This window comes from Lissotriton helveticus, chromosome 8 (assembly GCF_964261635.1).
Source record: "Lissotriton helveticus chromosome 8, aLisHel1.1, whole genome shotgun sequence".
NCBI lineage: Eukaryota > Metazoa > Chordata > Amphibia > Caudata > Salamandridae > Lissotriton > Lissotriton helveticus.
In genome coordinates this window covers 256714280-256736130 of record NC_136069.1, presented here as the reverse complement: position 1 = coordinate 256736130, position 21851 = coordinate 256714280, and the positions used below count along the sequence as shown (strand labels likewise).

At 45.9% G+C, this 21851-nt stretch overlaps 1 protein-coding gene across 2 annotated transcripts in view; it reads left to right on the top strand.

The window, feature by feature from the left end:
• The window catches only part of DCUN1D5 (defective in cullin neddylation 1 domain containing 5), a 132134-nt gene that overhangs the window by 58333 nt on the left and 51950 nt on the right, over positions 1-21851 (top strand). For both annotated transcript variants that reach the window (XM_078657017.1, XM_078657018.1), the window contains exons 6-7: positions 7340-7448; positions 7527-7631. In XM_078657017.1, the coding sequence (XP_078513143.1) occupies positions 7340-7448; positions 7527-7631 (214 nt within the window). The remainder of the gene's footprint in view (positions 1-7339; positions 7449-7526; positions 7632-21851) is intronic.

Here is a 21851-nt window from a genome sequence, read left to right as displayed (position 1 = left end):
GAACTACATGTAGCCCTGCAAGTGGAGATACAAGACTATACATGTATTTGAGGGATAACTGATTTTTAAGGAAATGCAATCAGGCGATTTTAAAACTATTTTAGAAAAAATGCTAAGTTTTGTGCAAGATGTTTTTGAAAGATGTTCGGTGCTTGCGCGTCCCATCTGCTTTTGTGTATATGCCTTTAACATTTATCATAATTGCACTCTTTCTATTGCTCACCTTTTGAACATTAATTAATTTGGTAATCAATTTATTTGTAATTTTATTTAAATTTATAGCTGGATTACATTTTCTATCATTATTTAATTATTTAATATTGTGGTTCAAAAATTTGAGTGTGCCTTATTTTGCTGACATTTCTCCACAGTTGATGCAGTACTTAGTTTTTAGGTCTTGCATAAGCAGCGCTTATGCTGTGTCTTCGAGACCTGCTGTATTCAGGCATGGACTTGAAGCTCCGCAGACTTTCTGTCCATCTTTTTAATTGGCTCCTGTCACAGTCCTTCGTATTTGGTGGCTTTTCAATGGTCAATAGGCTTAGTAGTCCCTCCTTAGTATTGCCTTTTCTCTTCTTGTATCCTCCCATGAAGACACACCCCTGTTGCTATTACTCTGTAGGCTTTAATTACACCCTCTGAGCACAATTTGTTTTTAAATGGCTTGCTCCTGCCTGCTATGCAGAACATTCTCTCCTGCAATGTCTTTTTTCTATTTAACCAGCGCAGCAGCTTCGGCTGGATTAATGGCGGACGTGCCCTTAGATTTATTTTTGACGTTAGTATTTTGAAGAAAAGAAAAAAAATTGCCTTGAATAGTGCAGTGTGTTAAGTGAGAACGTTTTCATTTATTTATTGAATTTTGGACATGTAACCATAAGCTTAACCAGCAAGCATTGCCACGCAACAGTTCCAATACAGCAGATTATCTAAACGTACAGTGATGGAAGAGAATTAGCACATTGCATTAATGGACATCAATATTCCCATCAGCATAAATAGTGTAGGGTCAACATTGCAGACAAAATCAGGTCTGGTGTGAGCTAGGCTGAATCCCATGTGTGAGCGCCGTCACCCGTCAATCGGCGTTTCTGCTTCAGTGTCATTAGGGACAGCTTGCACTAAGAGGTACGATTGGAGGGGAGAGCAGATGTCGCGTGGGCGAGAGGAAGTCGGCAGGAGTTCAGCATAGGTGTTTAATTGATCTTGACAAAATATAACGTGAGAGAGTCAAGATTTTTAGTCCAGGTTTAACCCCTTCGCTGCGTGGTAAATTCCGCCTCGGTGCGAGAGGGGGGCGGGGCGTGGCGCTGCCGTACTGAGGCCGGCTCCCGGCCGTCATGAGTCACAGTAGGCGTGTGCTCATGACGGCCGAGTAATTCTCCCGCACATGCGGGGTATTAACCGCACGATGGGCGGATCGGCAACGTTCAGACGGCTCCCGGCCATCATGAGCACTCAAGGTGTTAACATATTTCAGGCCCATGGACTCAGGAATTCATCTGTTTGTCTGTGGAAGTGAAAGCCTAAGTGCTTTCCTACGTCTCGCCACTTCTCTTGCTGGTTGTGGTTTTTCATTCAACCCGAAAATAAAATCAGAAGTCCGTGCTGTTGCTGATCCCACTGGAATACCACCACTGCTGTCATAATAAGACATTTCTTCCAACAGTTGGGACCATTTAATTTCATGAACAGTTGAAAGGGATAGAAGGCCCTTTTTGTTCAAAATGTTTGTCAATAAATATTACATGCCCTAGTTTTTACCTTTAACTGTTACTCCATGGTCCATGCTATTTCAATAGAAAGATTTTTCATTCTTGTAATGGTTATTAGAGCCCATGGTTTTATACTGCTGTTCACAACCCCACTTCCACTCCCACCTTTCAGCACTGCGTGTTTATTTCGAAGTGATTTCACTTTGAGAAGGATAAAAGACAACACAGGAACGTCCGTGAGATATATGGGTAGTCATGATTTGCCTCGTAGAATTTGGGACGATCAAGCAGAGTACATCTAAAACACTGAAAGCTAACAAAACAAAACCTTTCCAGTGCTCTTCAGTTTGAAGATATCTATGCAGCTGTTTTTGGATTGTACAGAAGGGTATATTTTCACTTTCGAATCTTGTGTGGAGATTTTTGACTGCATTGCTTTTTTTGTAATGCAAATAAAATGTAGCTAAAATAAAATTTTATAAAAACTACAGTGCTAGCCATTCAATTAAGCGAAATATACCTTTTTTTCGTTGTCATTTTTATTAAGTATTATGTTTTTACCATTTCTCTGGTATTCTAAATTATAAGTGATTTGTTAGTTTGAGGCAATGGTATTTGCTATGGATACTTTTTTTCAAAAAAAAATTCTGCAAGCATTATGCACTCTGCATATCTTTTCAAAATAGGTTCCAAGGTCGCCATGGCTTGAGCAGTTTTTGCCAATGCTTGTATTTCTCGAATATCTCACAGTGGAGGATTGCACTTCTGAGACCAGCCGCAAATGTCGAAAGTCATATGCTTTGCAGACACTGCCCCAATAAGGAGTGCAGTATTGTGAAAGCAATCCTTAAGCAAAGTAATTTATTCTTGAGTTCTTGCCACTTCTGAAGTTTTTGGATAACAGTTTGACTAGAATATCAAGCTCAGTTTGTGGCAACTTGAGAGAGTTGATCCGCATGAGTGCATGAGTGGGGCATGACATGGATACTGGAATGTAATTGCAGATTAAAGATTCACTAAACATACTTTCGGCCTAAGAGTGCCAGCTGTGAACACAAAGGACTTTGCTACCAGATGATCCCTCCAAAGACAACTTGACCTGCTCAGTCGAAGCTCTTATCTCTTTAAAACTCTTCACTCCCTCCTCAACATTATGTAAGGCATAAATGTCTGAGCAATTTGAAATCACCCTGCTCCTCTATTTCACTTGCTCTTACTAGTATTCCGCTTCGGCAGATCCAGTCAGCTAGCTGAACTTTATTCCGTAAAGTTGGGGACAGGTTAGTCTTTTCTTCGAGCTCAATATGAAGTCCTCAGTCCTTTTAGACTTCAACACCATCTAACTTGATTGATAATAGGACACCAGCAGTGGTTACTCTGTGTCTTTTGCGTTGTGCAGGTCTGGAATTCAATAGGGCATAAAATATAGAACTATATTGGTGCCAATAAATAACTAGTTTATGGAGAGATTCTAAGTGACTTAAAATAGACAGCAAGAGCAAAGCTCGAGTTGGTTATGATGTCACAATGGTAGTTACCCAAAATTGAATTTCATGTTTTTATGCGACTAATGTGTAATTTTCGATTGTTTTACAGTATGTGGCATAAGCCACATTGACAATTCTGCCCATTGCATTGTGCAGCAATGGCTGTTCTTAATAACAATCTAAATGTAATTTGTGTCTTGATAGGATCTGCTATTATTGCATTAAGTGTCCTAGTGTGATCTTTAATTAATTAGGCAAAGTCCTTACTTTGCTGGTGTCAGTATTGGACATCAAATGGAGTTTTGCAGGGTGTCCATTTTAAATCTTAAATTGGCTACCTAAGTCACCCTCCTCTTCAAATATAATTTTGAAGTCGGGAGTTTTTTATTTATTTATTTATTTTGAAAGTTTTATATAGCGCGAACAAGATCTTTGCAGATAACAGAGCGCTTTACAAAGGCAAGGGGTAAGTAAGTGGTAGGGTGGGTACACGAGGGAGCATAGTTAGGTAGGTAGGTCATCAATGCAAGTAGTACAAATAAGAGGGAGCATGGACAATCCGGTATTAGCAAAGACGACAGCATCAACAACTTGCATCTGTCAGAGGATCTAGTTGGACCTGTAGGTCTATCTTGCTGTGCTGTTAGAATGAGGAATTACCAACTGGACCAGAGAAGCATCTAAGTCCTCTAGGCAGTTCTGCTAGATGCTTCTCTGGTCCAGTCGCTAATTCTCATTCTAAATACTCTAGAGTCTAGACCGTCCTTTTGCTGTGTCTGTTTCCCAGTGGTAATTCCCATTCTCAATTCTCTAGGCAGTGTTGCTAGCTGCTTCTCCTGCCGTAGTTAATTTATCATTCTTAGTCCAATACACTGTGCTGCAACTGCTTCTCTGGTCTCGTCGGTAATTCCTCATTTTAAGTCCTCTTGGGAAGTGGTGCTAGCGACTGCTCTGAGCCTGTCAGTAATTCCTCATTCTTAGTCTTCTGGGCAGTGCTGTAGCTGCTACTCTGGCCCTGTAGGTAATTCCACTTTCTGAGTCCCCTAGGCAGTTCTGTAGCGGTCTGTTCCCAGTCGTAATTCCTCATTCGAAGTCCTCTAGACCGTGCTGCAGCTGCTTCTCTGGTCCCAGTGGTAATATCTCAGTCTAAGGGGTAGATGTATCAAGATTCCATTTTGCGATTTCTAAATAGCGATTTTTAAGGAATCGCTATTTAGAAATCGCAAAATGGAATGTATGTAGAAAATCGCAATTTTTTTAGCGATTTCTTAGTCTTACTTACTTGCGAATTCGCAAATAAGGAATAATTTCCCATGCATTCCTATGGGCCAGGAGGCTCATAGGAATGATTGTGAAATAATTCTTAATTTGCGATTCGCAATTTGCTAATCGCAAATTGAGAATTATTTCAAGGGTGCAGGGGTGTCTCAAACACCCTGCTGCACCCCTGAAATTTACATGTGTCCATATGGCGCGCATACATGCCACCTTCACAAATGCCAAATAGGGCATTTTTAAAAGAAATCGCAAATTACCACCAACTACAAGTTGGTGGTAATTTGCGATTTCTTAACCCAAACTCGCAATTTCTAAAACCTACATACATCGCATTTAAGGAATCGCAAATTTTGCCATTCCTTAAATGCTTAAGCAAAATAAGGAATCGCAAATTTTTGCGGTTCCTTATCTTGCGATTTTTTTTAAATACATATCAAAAAAGGCAAAAAAGCCTTTTGCGATTCGAAAGGCCGAAATTCGCATCTACCCCTTAGTCCTCTCTGCAGTGCTGCAGCTTTATCTCTGTTCATACATCCACTACGCTCCAAACCAAAACACAGATAAAAGACATTGACTTTTGCAACACCATTAGCTAATTTATTACAATCTGCAGCACTATACTGATACATGATCAAGAAATATGGTTGGTACTGCAGCGGCCTTTATCTGACAAGGATTTAGGTAACAAATTGAATTACAAAATCTAGTTGGCAAAGTGCTTCCCAGAGGGCTGGTTCACTTCGGAGTTAATGAATCTACCCACAACTCTGACAAGGCAGTACAGGGGGGGGCACCAGTCCTGGGGGTGGAGGGGTGCCTGGTTGCACGTGTTGGAGAATGCCAAACCTCACTCTGCTTAGTTGCTATTCAGTACGCGTCCACTGATCCTTAATATTCTCAATCCATGCCTACATTGCAACACTGTTAGACTCAAGTATTGCACAGGTTCAATCTATGCTTTTGGACTTTAGTTGACACAGACCTTGTGTAATCTTTGCTTACAAACAAAAACACATTGGTACTGTATAAACTCATTGAAATATTCAGATGATGGACATATTTGATACTTCTGGTCTTCCTTTGAGTACAAGGACTCCATTACGGGAGACACATGCAAAGCTTGCCTAAGTCTTAGAAGCATCTTGCCTGTGGGCACCTCATCAGAAAGGAGAACAAACCCACTTTCTGCTCATCTTAACGATTTGTTGAAAAGTTATAGAAAGGTTGCTGTTCATAATTTGACACCTTTTCTTAAATCAGAAGCACCATAACAGGCACTGGGGTAGCGTATGTAAAGCCTTCAAAGTTGCTGGACCAACTTCAGTATATTTTTGTGGTTTGGGTCCGAGCCTTCAGCATAGCCACAGAACGGGAAGATTTTAATACTGGAGCATTTTGTGTACAGTGAGTGTTAGAAGCAGAGTCAGGAGCTGTCCACGATTTTGAAAGGCTTAGCTTGCATTGTCTGTTTTAGCACACTCATTGGAGAAAGGAAAATTCAGTCTGGTGGCACTGGGCCTTCATCACTGAAATGGTTTTATCTGCGAAAGATTAATGCGAGTATTACAATAAAGTGTTCAGCTGTGGCTTTCTGAACCATGCCTTAAGGAGGGAGATATTGTACTTATAACTTTCTTGGAGTGAGATGAGTCCTCCAAGCACTCTGATGAATGACAACTGCCTGAGTGCAACTATCATTCCTTCTTCCGTGCCTAACCCCTTGATGTTATGTTAAACTCTTTTACCTAAATACTTATTGGTTAGTGTTATGCCTAAAATTGGTGATTGATTGCCATCTGAGGTGGACACTTGCTTCTCCCAACATGTCTCTCCTTTAAGGATATCTGAAACACAGTGAATGCGAGGGAATTGTGGTACTGACCCACCCACCATCAGGCTTTGGGTGTGTACACGTCTCAACCACTTTCCTGGTTTATATCTGGTAATGAAAAAATGTAAGGTTGTGTAGTGGGCACTGGCACTCATTTTTGGGAACTGGCATGTGTTACTCATCAGACTTTGATGGAGGACAAACAAGAGAAAGAGGAAACTAAGCAAGGAGGGCAAAGAGATGGTTAAGGAAAAAGCAGGAATTTAAAAAACAACTTATAATGTGCTAGTAGGGTTGTGGAAGGAGGCGGCACGAGGAGGACTCAAAACTAGGCAGCACTGGTATTTAATACTGATTGTCTGGTTCCTAAGAAAATATTTATTTATCTAACTAATGTAAACTTTAGGGAGTCTACTAATCCTCTCTAGTTCTGGTGGAAACTGAGGCTTTGAGAACTAAAACTATTTGGAGCAGTAGTTCTCTAACAAGGGGCTCAGGGATATGTTTTCATATCTTCATGCACAGACTACCAAGCCTTTGTTTTAGTAACGTGTTCTCATCGTAGCCTGTTTGCCATTTAAAACTTTTTTGTCACCTTTTATTAGAACATTGGAATGTTGAGCTGCATTGAAGACAATGGAGTAACTCTGGGCTTATAATGGTGGGTATGAGCCCGGAGCTTCAGCATTCCAATGTTTGTCTCTAACGTTTCTCCCTTTTTCATTTAGAACATTCTACCATTAGTTGGTTGAATGTTCAAATGGCCTTATAGTCCTTCTGTCTCGGGCTATACCGGTTGTCAAAGGCCCTCTCCCTTGTTGTAGGCCTGAGTCACATAACTCTGGTTCCGGGCATTTAACAACTGGTATAGCCCTCGAAAGTGGGCTATAGTAAAACTGCTTGTGATATAAATATTTCTGCTACACTAATGTATATTTTTTTGTAAGCCAAAAACCTACTTGTAGTGGTGATAAATGTTTTAACCATCTGAAGTGTTTGAGTTACATACCAATTTTTGTTTTCTTAAGGTGTGATTGCACAGAAAAGTTACAAAACAAATTTGATTATTTACGTTCGCAACTGAATGATATTCCATCTTTTAAGAACATATACAGATATGCCTTTGATTTTGCCAGGGTAAGTTTATTTTCTTGTTACGTATTTTAGTATTTTATAGTGTATTGCAATTTTGTTAATTTTGGATTTCCATTCTAGGAAAAGGACCAACGAAGCCTTGATATTGATACAGCAAAGTCTATGTTGGCTCTTTTGCTTGGAAGAACATGGCCACTTTTCTCAGTATTTCATCAGTACTTGGAGGTAAGGATATAGTGACATGCAAATCCCTGACTGGATTCTATTCAACAATAGTGCATGTTACTAGTTCATCTATGTAAATACTGAACTATATGGATTAGTTGCAATGTAAACAGAAGATATTGTTTTCATTCTGTTATTCAGAAGGTGGAGTTTTGTAAGGATTCTTCTACCTGCAGATTCCTCACCTCTTGAATCTCTTCCAGGTTCCAAACTGCATCCAGAACACCGAAATAGCTCTGTTGTGCCGGTAGGTGGTACAGCAGTTCACTCTTGGTTCTGGGATTCACCCCGGATATGACCTGGAGTTGCACAAGATGCAATACCGGTGCACTCACGTCTGTTGAGATTTATTTATTTTTGCTTTTTTTCTGCACTCTTTGTCTCAAATCAACAGATGCTTTCCTGAGACCTTTTTTTAACCAAATTATTGAATTGCAGTGTTTTCAGAGATTGCCATGAAAGTTTCAGGTTTTAAATGCTGTTGCACTTACCACAACCAGATGGCACATTGGGAGCCCCAGGCACAACACCAATTTGTATGTGTCCTCCTGTACACTAAGGCCATTAAGATTCAGAAACTTACTCTTCACTGTGCAGATTTGGGATACACTTCAGTCTTTGTAGGCACAGGTCCTGCTCTTGATCCCACTGTGGCTGTCTTTTGACTATAAGATCATTGAACAGGCTGCTCCCAAGGACAAGTCCTCAAGGGAAAAGGTCCAGATCTGTTGCAACAGAGATCTTCTGCTTCTCAACATCTATTTTAGTTGAGGGGTAGTCCTTTGTGTTACAGAGATTCTGCTGCCAGCATTCACTTCTGTTTGGATTACTGGGAGAAAGCCTTCATCTGCCTCAGTGGTGAATCGCCAGGCCATTTGCATCCCTGTCCTGGGAATCCAAAATATCTGTCTGCTCACCCCTCACTGGAGAGTCTTGTGGTCCAGGAGTCATTCGCTTCCAAACAAGAGACCTGACTTCTTTTCTTTTACTCCTCCTCTTAGGGAATGGAAGAGGATCTAGGTAGTGGGGAAGGTGGTCTTCACTTCAAGGACTCTCACCTTTTATTCCATGAAAGCAACTTCCCTCCTGGCTTATAAATCCATTGTCCTATGGGAGATAGTGCATGTTGGTCCCAGACCTTCTTGACAATTTACGCAATCATTAATTTCACAGATGATTGTCATCCCATGCAAGGCTCAGCCAAGCAGATCCTTTGCTCTGGCCTAAACTCGGTGGCATTGCCTGTGAGCCATCCACCACAATCGCCCTTGGTCCTGGCTTTTTGGGTGATATCCCATAGAATCTTATGGACCAGCCTTGTGATAGTCTGCCTCTTTGGAGGGACAGTTGATTTAGTGCTGAAATTCTTAATGGAAGGTCCTTGGGGCTGACTTAATCTGCTCGCTAGCCTCCTCACTAGTTCAGGGAATAATCTCTAGGCCTGCCCTTTCAGCAGCTCCAGTCCTTTCACCCAGTGCAGGAACCAAACAAGTTATTTCTGAGCTAAGCTAGTGTTTCTGAATGCTGTTGAAGGCCGAAATAGCAGTCACCTTTCTCCTCTTCACTGACCCTTCCTGCAAAAACCACTTTAATCTGCCCTTGAGTGAGTGTGTACAGCCTCTTGGGGGCAGGGAGATGGGTGGCAGTGTGTCCTTTAATTTAACACACTGGCAATCCAATACCTTGGACTGTTGGGTTCTACAGATTGCAGAACAAAGCTTGGCCCATCATAGAAATGCCACCTCTCATCCCTCTTCTGTTCTTTTTGTCACATTGGAAAACTAAGCACACATTCTGCTGCTGAAGGGTATTTCTCTGTTGAGCAAAGGGTCCATTTAGTTAGTTACAATGAATTAAATCAGCAACTGCTAATCTGGCTATGTTCTCGTTTCCAAGAAACTTTTGCCTCTTTCCTATTCTGAACATTTGCGTTCTGACTTCTTGCTCTGGTAGGAGAAATTCAAATGCTTTCCCTCTCGCCTGTCTTTCAGGTTCTAGGGCTGGAAGACTGGATGGTATCCATTGACTTCCAGGTCACGTATTTTATAGTGAACCGATTTTTCACGATTGGCACCTCCAACTTGCCGTTATCACTGCTTCTGTTTTGGCTAATATCAGACCCCTGTGTTTTCACAAAGGTGATGTTACTGGTCATAGAACATCAGAGGATGTCTGGAGTCTACATTTCCAAACCCTCATTACTGCTGATCAGCCCCCACTCCCCTCCAAGTCCCACCTCCAAACTCCCCTCCGACTCCCGCGTTCTCCAACCATACATCTTGTCTCTTAATCAAGGTGCAGCTGGACACCATGTCCCTCAAGCTCTGTTTTGGGAGTGCTCTCTGCTTCTTGACCAAACAGTCCTTTTCTCTTGGGCCTGTCCACCTCTTGCAGTCTGCTGGTGCCTCATGCTTAATGGCAGATATTTTCATTTCAGTGGCGTTTCCATTGTCCTCATTGGGGAAGCCATGATGTATAGCTGCTGGATTTCCCCGGATGCAGCTTGAGAACTGCAGTGGTGGCTGGTGCCAGATCACCTCGCATTCTGGAAGCCCTTCTGCCTCCTGCCAGCAGTGGTTACAAATGTCATCTTCCTCTGCTGAGGCAGACCTCTCTATACACTGGGGATCAGAAGACTGTGATTCCCTTCAAAGCAGAAGTTGCCTGGTGACACATTGTGGTTCTGCCTTCCATCTCTGGTCGCCCAATCCAAGTCCTGATTGACAATCTGTGGTATGGCAACAAAGTGAATGGGTGTGGGCTTGTGCCCCCAGTTTCGGGAAGCACTGAAGATGTGGTCTTGGACTTATCTCACAATGTCTGGCTGGTCGTGAACTATCTAGTAGGCTGCGTGACCATTTCAGCGGTAGTCTCACTTAGCACATTCATTCTGATCACAAACTTGTGATACTCTGATCTCCCTTACCTGTCATTGGGCCCTCCTTTGTTGGCTTCTGTTCAGGGCAGGCCTCCTGCTCTGCGAGGGGGAAGTCCTGAATCTTAACCATCAGAGCCACCTCCTTCATGCTTGGACACTTAAAGGGGAGTTGTCTCTTGTCCCCTCTAGTTTAGCATTTTCAGAAGTTTTTCTGCCTTCATTTGTAGTAGAACGTTAACTAGGTGCTGTTATTACATGTGTTTTCCCTAGGAGCCTAAGCACAGTTGTCCATTGCGGTTGCTTAAGTCTTTGTTCATCACCACTACCACTGCTCAAAGTTTCGGCAAACTGCAGTCTTAGTTAGCCTTCCTTTCACCACATTTTCACTCCCAGGCTGTTCAGATGTTCAATTGCCACGTTTCGCCACCAGCGCCTAAACACTACTGCCTTATCCGTTCACACGTTTAGGCACCAGGCGCAGACCCACGAATCCATGTGGTTGATTATTGCGTGTTTTTAAACAATATGTGTCTTCTGTTTGTCCAGGTCTTGTCTCCTTTTTATTTCCCTACAGGTACAATCTGAGAGGAAACACCTCTCGAAACACCTCTCACATATACAAGCACCTTAGTGGGTGCTACACATACAGGGCATTGACACACATATTTATCCCTGTAACACCCCCACACATAAAAGGTCCTGATGAACGCCAGTTTAGTAAGAAGGCCTGGCTGAAACTAGTCGACCATACTGGACGTGGGAGACCATAAGTCTTCCCCCACACATCCCAAGCCTTTGTTTTTAATTACTACCTGGGGCCCACCAATAAACCATTTTCTTGGGACCCCAAGGACAGTATCTTAAAACCTCACGCAACACACCAGCACAACACACTCGCGTTCCAAAACCCGCTCCACAGTAGTCTGGCGTCGCAGCACACTTGAGACACACTCGGTGCCTCGGGTGGGGCCCGATGATGAAGCATGCCACCAACTAGGTTGGTGGGTGAGGGCCTTCATACAAAACCAAATGGTTTCCAGTGCAGACACATAGAACGCAAACATTATCCCAATAGATAGTTCTCTTCGTTTATACATTATACCCCAGGGGAAACGAACTAGCCATTCTAGTTCCTCTCTTTCTCTTCTTTGATTACAAGACCTGTCGTCTGCGTATGACACAATGTTGAGTCCGTAGGTTCTGGCGATGGGGGCGAGCCAAGCCATGTTGACGTTGAAGTGCGTGGGGCTGAGGGAGGACCCCTGGGGGACTCCGCAGGTGGTAGGTGTAGGGTCTGAGAGAATGAAGGGAGTCTGACCCCCTGCGTTCTGCCGGAGAGGAAGGAGCGGATCCAGTCGAGGGCCTTGTTGTGGATAATGGTGTGGCTGCAGTCCTTGTGGACCTGACTGCTGTGTTCCACAGCATTGACCATTCAGTAGTGATTTTCAGACTTGAAGTATGAATAGCGCACCCTAATCTTACTGATCTGTACCAAGTGGTAGCAATTTGATTGAACACGTCAGAGCCAAAGCTCTCAACTGCAGGGTTCTGTTCTTTCATCATTGCTCTCAAATGTATAAATATATGTGCCCTTTAGCTCAATTGGTATTGAAAACTGGGGTGAAATTCTATATGTATGTAAATGACACTCATTTGGGCTTTGCCTTTGAACAGAGTTTACCCATTTTTTTTTAATCTTGCCTCCTACCCTCCACTTGGCCTCGATGGTGAATGACCAAGACTGAATCCCTCAAAGACTGAACTTCTTTTGGTAGTAGGAGGCACTTAATCTCATAATTTCCTTAACTTGCTATCCATAATAGATCCCCTCACTTTTTGATTTTCTCTACTGTTTGAAATTCTGGGATCGTCTTCAGTGCCAATCTCTCACTTTTCAGTTGCTACATCACATCTGTGAAATCTTTTACCATGATCTTCACGCATTGAACCATCTTTGCTATTTTTAGACCACAGCTTAAGACTTAAATGTTCCCTCAGTAACTCTGAAGGTCTTGGTCATAGTCAGGGTGCAACATTGTGTTTTAATAGCTCTATGAAGCTTCATATATGTGCACTGTATACATACATTCAAAATGTAACTTATATTTGCTACACGTTTACCTATTTTTATTCAGAAACGGTTTAGATTTCGAAACCCATATTTTGAAGGCAAATTGAATTATGTGAGAATGCCATTCTTGCGATATACATATTTGATTCAGTAAGAGGCCTGCTCTCACCCTGATTCTTACCTTTTGTGAAATACAGGTTCGAGGCATGTGGGCTGCTAAATTCATATCTATTGCATAGATCGCCGCCTAGTGTTGGGTCCGGATGATTGCACCTTGTTGTCCTGGAAGAGTCTTCGAAGTATCACGAGATAGGTGGCTCCTCCCCTGGACTACAGTGCGCATGGGCATCGACTCCATCCCCAGATTGTTTTTTTCCGCCATTGGGTTCGGATGTGGTTTCAACGTCTCCGTGTCGGAACCGAGTATATTTGTTCTTAAGGCCAAAAGGCCTTCGTTACCTGCGTCGGTATTGTTTGCGTACGGTCTCGAGCATCGTCCGGCTCTCTGAGTCGGATTTCTGCGGAGTCGAGGAACTCTTCAGACATCGAGGCCCTCTCGTCGCGGCCAGACCCCGACGTACTGAATATGGAGCGGAGCCCGTTCAAGTTCTGCCCCGTCTGTGGATCCAAATATCCACATATCGACGTGCATCCGGTCTGTAATAAATGCCTCTCGCCGGACCACAACGAGGATAACTGCATGGCCTGCTCTAAGTTCAGGTCAAAGACGACGCTCAAGCATCGGCGCGCGGCACGCCTCGAGGCCCAGCGAGCGACTCCGGCACCCGACAACATATTCGACGACCCCGCAGAAGAAGGCCGTAGCCATCATCTTCAGATTTCACCACTGTCGACGGAGGTGCAGGCCGATCCCGAAGAACACGTCGACGGACAGGCCCAAGACCTTGAATACGTCGAGGAGGTAGGGGACGACGAAGAAGTTTATGGGGCCGCGGAAGATAGCTCGGAGGAAGAGCTATGCCCCGAAAGCTACATGACTCAGGCTCAGGTCACGGGATCGCCACTCGGCCTTACCCACGACCCTGCCCCGCTATCCCCGGCCCCGCCTTCTGGCCCGGCCACGGACACTCAAGCGGAGCCGCCATTGCCCGTATCGAAACCGAAACCTTCGGATTCGACGGCACCAAAGATGGCCGACGTCCAACCAAAAACAAAACCGAAACCATCGGATTCGACAACACCTAAGATGGCCGACGTCCAACAAAAAATATCGAAGCCTGCTCCTTCATCGACTCCGTCGCCCTCCGGCCCACAGAAGTCGAAGAAGGCTGTCGAGTCGACAGCGCCGCAAAAGGTGCCCAAGGAACCATCCTCTAAGAAGGCCGTCCATCAAGTGTCGAGCACGGTTGCTCCGGCGCGGACTTCCAAGACTGTTGACGCGCCTTCGGAATCCACTGCGGCGCCTACAAGTAAACGCACGGTCGAGTCAAAGTCGACTAAGAGCCACGACCCGAAGACCGGAGGCACTGCGCATCGGCACAAAGATGCCGGATCTGCAGCAACGGCGTCGGTGCCAAAGGCTACAACGGAGACGCGACCCGTTAGAGCCGAAGATTCGTCCACGGAATACTCGTCAACACCGAGGGATTCCGACACTACCGAACATCGGTCGTCGGTTACAAAACCCTCTGCTTCCTTCACAAAGCAGGTCACCGACTCCCTCAAACATATTCGGGAGAAGACTTTGTCGTCAACGGCTCCCACGCCGTCGGCTCCAACATCGGTGGACACACCTCCAAAGGCCTCGACCAAGCTTCTCTACACTCTGCCACCTAAGGTGGCACCGAAGGCGTTTGCACCCAGATCGGTGCCGAAAATCGCTGCCACGTCGGAACCTTCAACGCAAAAAAGCCGCTTGGATCGACATCAAGCCTCAGAAGACCAATCTGAGCATTACATCGATGCCCAAACGGGGCAATTGACCCTCTACAAGAGGAAAATCACTTCCCAACCACTGGAATCCTATGTCATTCCACTAAAAAAAGAAAAGGCCGGCACAAGACATTCCTGCCCTTGTTGAACCTATTCTCACAACACCAAGAAAGAGTCCATCACCTTCCCCCAACCAATCAGGAGGAGAGGATGAGGGCCAAGATGACCAGTACAATTTCCCAGTTGACAATGACCCTGATGTTCAACAGGACTCATATGACGACACTGGGGACCAAGGTGGACATCGGGTGGTACAAGATCCACAGGGTTTTGGGGCACGTACATCACCAACAGAGGATTCTGCAGCATTTAATGCTTTGATAGAGCGGGCAGCTGCAAATCATGATGTGGACATGCATGCTGACCCGGTGGAGGAAGATTTTTTGTTTGACACCTTCTCAGTTTCGGAAAGAACAGTTAAAATACTTCCTATGCTCAAAGGTGTCCTTAAACATGCCCCAGAGATCTTTAAGGAACCTACCAGGGCGAGAGTGGTGAACCCACGTATCGAGAAGAAATACAGGCCAGCACCTGGGGACCCTGCATATATTCGGGGACAGTTGCCCCTGGATTCGTTGGTGGTCGCCAATGCCCGCAAAAGGGCGAACTCCCAAACAACGGGTGAAGCTCCTCCCCCAGACAAGGAGTCGAAAGTGCTTGAGGCATCCGGCAAAAGGGTGGCTGCGCAGGCTGCCAATATCTGGCGTATAGCAAACACACAGGCACTATTTGCACGTTACGATAGGGCGCATTACGACACCCTAGAACAGCTCCTTCAACACCTACCTGATGAATTTAAGGAAGCAGCCGAAATGCTCATACAAGAGGGAAAGCTCATCTCAAACGCTGCAATAAAGTGTGCACTTGATGTGGCTGATACAGCGGCTAGGGGAATTAAAACTAGCGTCATGTTAAGGCGACAAGCATGGCTTCGCATATCTTTATTTAAACCCGACATTCAAACAACAATACTCAACCAGCCCGTCAATCCTGACAGACTGTTTGGTCCAGATGTTGACACCACCCTTGAAAAGATTAAAAAGGACAATGAGACTGCTAAGTCCATGGGGGCGCTTCAGTCTCAACAATTCAGGGGAAGCACTTTTCGTTGCTCAGGAGCACGTGGTGTTACCAGAGGACACTTGGGTCAACAAACACAATTCGCAAAAGGTGGTGCACAATCCTCGTACCCCAAGCAGGGTAGAGGGGGTTACAGAGGTAACAGTGCCAAGGGCAGGGGCAGAGGGAACAACAACTCCCGTTCCTCTGCCGCCAACAAACAGTGACTCTCTGTCACTGCCCCCCGACCATCCAACACCTGTCGGGGGGAGACTCCAACAGTTCCTGCCAGTCTGGACGTCCATCACCACAGACAGGTGGGTGAGAACTTATCCAGTACGGTTATTGTTTGGAGTTAACATCCACTCCTCCCAACATTCCCCCAAGACACCGTCCTATGTCGGCAGAGCACTTGCACTTATTGCAGCAGGAAGTTGTTGGGATGCTGCAAAAAGGCGCAATCGAACTCGTACCAGTGGAGGAAGGAACAGGGGTCTATTTCCTGTACTTCCTCATCCCAAAAAAGGACAGATCCCTCAGACCCATTCTGGATCTACGCCCCCTCAACCTGTATATACTGTCAGAACACTTTCACATGCTCACACTGCAACAGATTCTTCCCCTGCTAAACCAAGGGGATTTCCTAGCAACCTTGGACCTCAAGGATGCTTACTTCCACATCCCACTCCACCCCTCCCACAGAAGGTACCTCAGGTTCACCATTCAAAACAGGCACTATCAGTTCAAAGTCCTACCCTTCGGGGTGACTACTGCCCCCAGAGTGTTCACAAAGTGTCTAGCGACAGTGGCGGCGCACCTCAGGAGGCAGAACATACATGTCTACCCGTACCTAGACGACTGGCTTGTTCAAGCAAAGTCGGCACAACAGTGCGCCGCGGACATGTCCCACACTATTCACCTCCTTCACAGTCTGGGGTTCTCGCTAAACTACCCGAAGTCGCACCTTCAACCAGCCCATGTGCGGCAGTATCTGGGCGCGACAATAAACACCCTGACTGCTATGGCTCAGCCAAACCCAGTCAGGATCGACAACATTCAATCGCTGATCCGGAGGTTCAGACCGCAACACTCCCTACCAGCGAGAGTGTTCATGCAGTTGATAGGCATGATGGCCTCCTGCATCTTCATAGTCCCGCACGCGAGGTTGCACATGCGTCCGCTCCAAGAATGCTTGGCAAATCAGTGGACACAGGCTCAAGGACAACTGACAGACCTAGTGTTGGTGACCGGTCGGGCTTACAACTCTCTGCATTGGTGGAATCCACACAACCTTTGCAAGGGACGACCGTTCCAAGAGCCAGTGCCACAGATTATCCTAACAACGGACGCATCTCTCCAAGGGTGTGGAGCTCATGTGCTCCACTACACTGTGCAGGGACTCTGGTCTGCTCAGCAACAGAAGTTGCACATCAACTACCTAGAATTGATGGCAATCTTCATGGCGCTAAAATCCTTCAAAGTACATCTGTGCAACAAAGTCGTGTTGACCTGGACGGACAACATGACAGCAATGCACTACATCCAAAAGCAGGGAGGTACTCACTCGCCACAGCTGTCTCATCTGGCTCAGAGCATGTGGAAGTGGGCCATTCAGAGGAACATTTTCCTCATGGCGGAACACCTCCCGGGCAAGGACAATCAGATGGCGGATCTGCTCAGCAGATACAGCCATCAAATGCACGAGTGGGAGATACATCCATCAGTACTCCACCCGTACTTCCAGCAGTGGGGTCATCCAGAGATAGACCTGTTTGCCACAAGGGAAAACGCAAAATGCCAAAGCTTTGCCGCCAGGTTCCCTCACCCGGAATCGCAAGGGAATGCGATATGGATGAACTGGTCCGGCAAATTTGCGTACGCTTTTCCCCCAGCGCCTCTCATTCCGCTGGTGGCAAGAAAGCTAAAGCAACACTCGATGACTCTCATCCTAGTTGCTCCAACATGGGCACGCCAACCATGGTACACCACGTTTCTAGAACTGTCCGTGGTACCGCATCAAAGGCTGCATCTCACATCCAGGCTCTTGACGCAGAACCATGGCGACATTCAGCATCCGGATCCGCAACAGCTCAATCTGGAGATCTGGCTCCTGTGGTCTTAGAATTTGTCTACCTCAACCTGCCTCCAGAATGCATGGACATCATCCGGGAGGCAAGAAAGCCCACTACCAGAGCTTGCTATGCGGCAAAATGGAAGCGGTTTGTCATTTACTGTACAAACAACAATATCAACCCGCTAGATGCATCCATTCGTAACATCATCTGCTATTTGTTGCATCTTTACAAATGCAATCTAGCGTACGCTTCCATTCGGATACATTTATCCGCCATAGCGGCTTATCTCCAGAATAGGCAGCATCTCTCTGTTTTCAGGGTGCCTGCCATTAAAGCCTTCCTAGAGGGACTGAAGCGAGTCATTCCTCCAAGAACACCACCAGCTCCAGTGTGGAACCTCAATGTGGTCCTCACTAGGCTGATGGGCCCACCTTTCGAGCCACTGCACTCCTGCGAAATTCAATTTCTAACATGGAAAGTGGCTTTTCTCATTGCTATTACATCGCTCAGACGCGTTAGTGAGCTGCAAGCGCTCACAATCCAAGAGCTATTCATCCAAATACATTCTAACAGGGTGGTGCTCCGCACTAACCCCAAATTCCTTCCAAAGGTGGTGTCACAGTTTCATATCAACCAAACTATTGACCTGCCTGCATTTTTCCAAAACCCACAAACGGTAGCAGAAAGAATGCTTCATACATCAGACATTAGGAGGGCGCTAATGTACTACATTGACAGAACACAACCCTTTAGGAAGACACAACAACTTTTTGTTGCCTTCTCCGCACAACACAAAGGCAACCCCATTTCCAAAGCGGGAATAGCCAGATGGATTGTTAAATGCATTCAAATCTGTTATCAAAAGGCTAAACGCACTTTAACAATACCCCCAAGAGCGCACTCCACACGCAAATTGGGGGCCTCCATGGCTTTCCTGGGGAACATTCCTTTAGAAGACATTTGTAGAGCAGCCACATGGTCTACACCACACACATTTACCAAGCATTACTGCGTAGATGTGCATTCCAAACAGCAAGCAGCTGTGGGACAGGCTATTCTCAAGACACTTTTTCAAGCTTCTGCAGCTGGCACGGGCAACCGCCCTTAATGGAGGGACTGCTGTGTATTCTATGCACTAGATATGAATTTAGCAGCCCACATGCCTCGAACTGAATATGCTACTTACCAGTATGCATCTGTTCTTGGCATGTAGGGCTGCTAACATTCATATCGCCCGCCCTCCTCCCCGGTGCCCGTAGCGGCTGCAGACACTCTCTTGCATTCATCATTAGCATGGACATCCTTTACACTATTTCACTCCATCTCTGCCACAATGGCTAAAAACAATCTGGGGATGGAGTCTATGCCCATGCGCACTGTAGTCCAGGGGAGGAGCCACCTATCTCGTGATACTTCGACTCTTCCAGGACAACAAGGTGCAATCATCCGGACCCAACACTAGGCGGCGATCTATGCAATAGATATGAATGTTAGCAGCCCTACATGCCAAGAACAGATGCATACTGGTAAGTAGCATATTCATTCTCTTCCAGGGGATCCTCATCAATAGTCATAGGCATTAGAATATTCCCGCCCATGTGCGGGACCCCGGAAACACTATATTATATGTGCCCCACATATATATACTTTATATATATATATATATATATTTATATATATATATTATATATATATATATATATATATATATATATATATATATATATATATATATATATATATATATATATATATATATATATATATATATATATACACAATAGCAGCCAAATAAAATCAGAGCTGAAATATGCTGTGTAGAATTTCCACCATACATGAATAATAAGCATGAGAAACAACAACAAAGTTTGTTTAGAAACTGTTTTAATGCTCAGAAAGCAGTAGAAATTCTCATAACTCAACTCACTGGAAGCATAGAAAGCTCCCAGGCTGCATTGCAAACACACAGTCTAAAAAGACTGAAGAGCTAACCTGTAGCTGCATAGCAATAAACTGACACAGTGCCTTTAAGGCACCCATGACCCCCAGTATCCCATCATGCCTCAGGGGTGACAGTTAGGTCAGTTGTTCTTTCCGGCTCCTTCAGGAAGGATCCTGGTTACACAGCTCCACTAGTTTTCTGTTTTCTGACAGAAAAATACTTCACTTTTGTCTATTTTTACACTTACTTTGACATTTAACAACTAGTCAAGTAAGATACTGTCTTTTTTAGTCAGTTTAGTGAACATTTTCTTCTGAGAATGCCTTCACTCTTTGACAAATGTTCATCTTGTGGCAACACAAAGGCAAAATCAGACAATCACGACGTCTGTATCTTGTGTCTGCCTGAAGATCATGATCCAGACACCTGTCCTCACTGTGAACACCTGTCAGGAAGAACTCTTAAAGACAGGGAGAGGATTCGCATTTATGGCCTGGCTCACAGGTCATCCAGAGGAAGATCTCCGGTGAAGAAGGGTTCCAAGAAGACTCAAACATCTTCAAAGAAGAAGTCTTCACATCCTTCAACATCAGCGTCGGGCTCGGCGCTGAGAAAAGAACCACCGGTGGATCAGCTCTCGTCTAAACTACCGTCGACGGCGGGCTCGCCGTCGAAGAGAAGACCAGGGACGTCGAAGGATCCAGTCCCGTCGTTGAAATCCCCTCTGCCGTCGTCAACCGGGCGACGATCGGCGTCGAGGAATGCGACTCCGCCGCCGTCAACCGGGCGACGGTCGGCGTCGAGATCAAAGGCCCCTCCGCCGTCGTCAACCAGGCGACGATCGGCGTCGAGGGAGGTCACTCCGCCGTCGTCATCCAAGCGACTTCCGGCGTCGAGGTGTGACCCCTCCGCCGTCGTCTAAGAAACGACATTCGGCGTCGAGGACCAAGACCCCTCCGCCGTCGACAGGGAAACGTCGATCGGCATCGAGGACGCAGTCTCCGTCGTCGTCTCGTCGACTCTTGGCGTCGAGGGTGTCCAATACCCCTCCGCCGTTGTCGCATAGACATTCGACGTCGAGACAGAGGGCTGCGTCGACGGCTGGTCATCGCCGTTCGACGTCTAGGCAGAGGGCTCCGTCGACGGCTGGTCATCGCCGGTCGATGTCGAGAGACAATAGATCCTCGCATCGGTCGCCGTCGAGGCATTCGAAGTCTAGATTGTTCGACCCGCCGACCCCCCAGAGGCGTTCGGCGTCGAGAAAAGAACGCTCGACGTCGAGACATTCAGAAAGAAACTCTGTTATCATGGTTACGGAGTCATCTTCTCGTCATTCCACTTCAGTCTACTGGTTCCTCAACAGCATCCTCAAGGTCCAGAAGCCCTGTCCGCAGATCTCCTGTGCGTCAGCCAGACCCTTCGGCTGCGGAGATCAGACTGTCACCTAAATGGTACAGATCATTGGACCATTGGCGAAATTCAGGAGCTGCCAAACGTATGTATGAGTATGCCAGCTCTCAACACGGGTCTCCTCTTCAGAATCTGGTGGAGGAGATGGACAAGCTTAGTCCTCCCAGGTGCAAATCACCTGTGAGAACACCAAACAAATCTCCCAGAAGGTAACTTCCGGTTAGACCCCGATCTCCCAGAAGAGACAGTCCGGTCAGGCCTCGCTCGCCCAGAGGGGAAGATCGGGTCAGATCTCGCTCTCCTAGAAGGGAAGAGCATTCGAGAAGATCGCGTGAGAGGAGGCACAGTGCTCACCGTAAATGTCAAAGGACTCCGTCTACTTCATCTTTCTCTTCGACCAGGTCTTCCAAAAGAGATTACTCTCCTACGCTGACAGATAGTCCTACCTCTAGATCTTCTCCAGTGGATGGCATCGGCACTTATCTGGATGTCCTACAAAGAGGAGCTCAGAAGCTGAGCATTGAAATGTCTGTCCCTCAAGTTACTACGACAGTAATTTTTGAAACTTTGCACTACAAATCTATCTCTTGTCCACTGCTGCCTTTAGTCCCGGGGATTATGGATCCTGTCAAGGACGTTTTCCTAACCCCAGCGGCTATCAGAGCGGTTCCAGCCCGCATACAGAAAAAATACAAACCGGCTTCTTCTGACCCAGTTTTTGTAAAATCTGACCCTCCAGCAGACTCTGTGATAGTAGCAGCGGCGAGAGACTCATGCAGTGGCCGCTACCTCTTCAGTCCCACCAGACAAGGACAGCAAATCTCAAGACTCC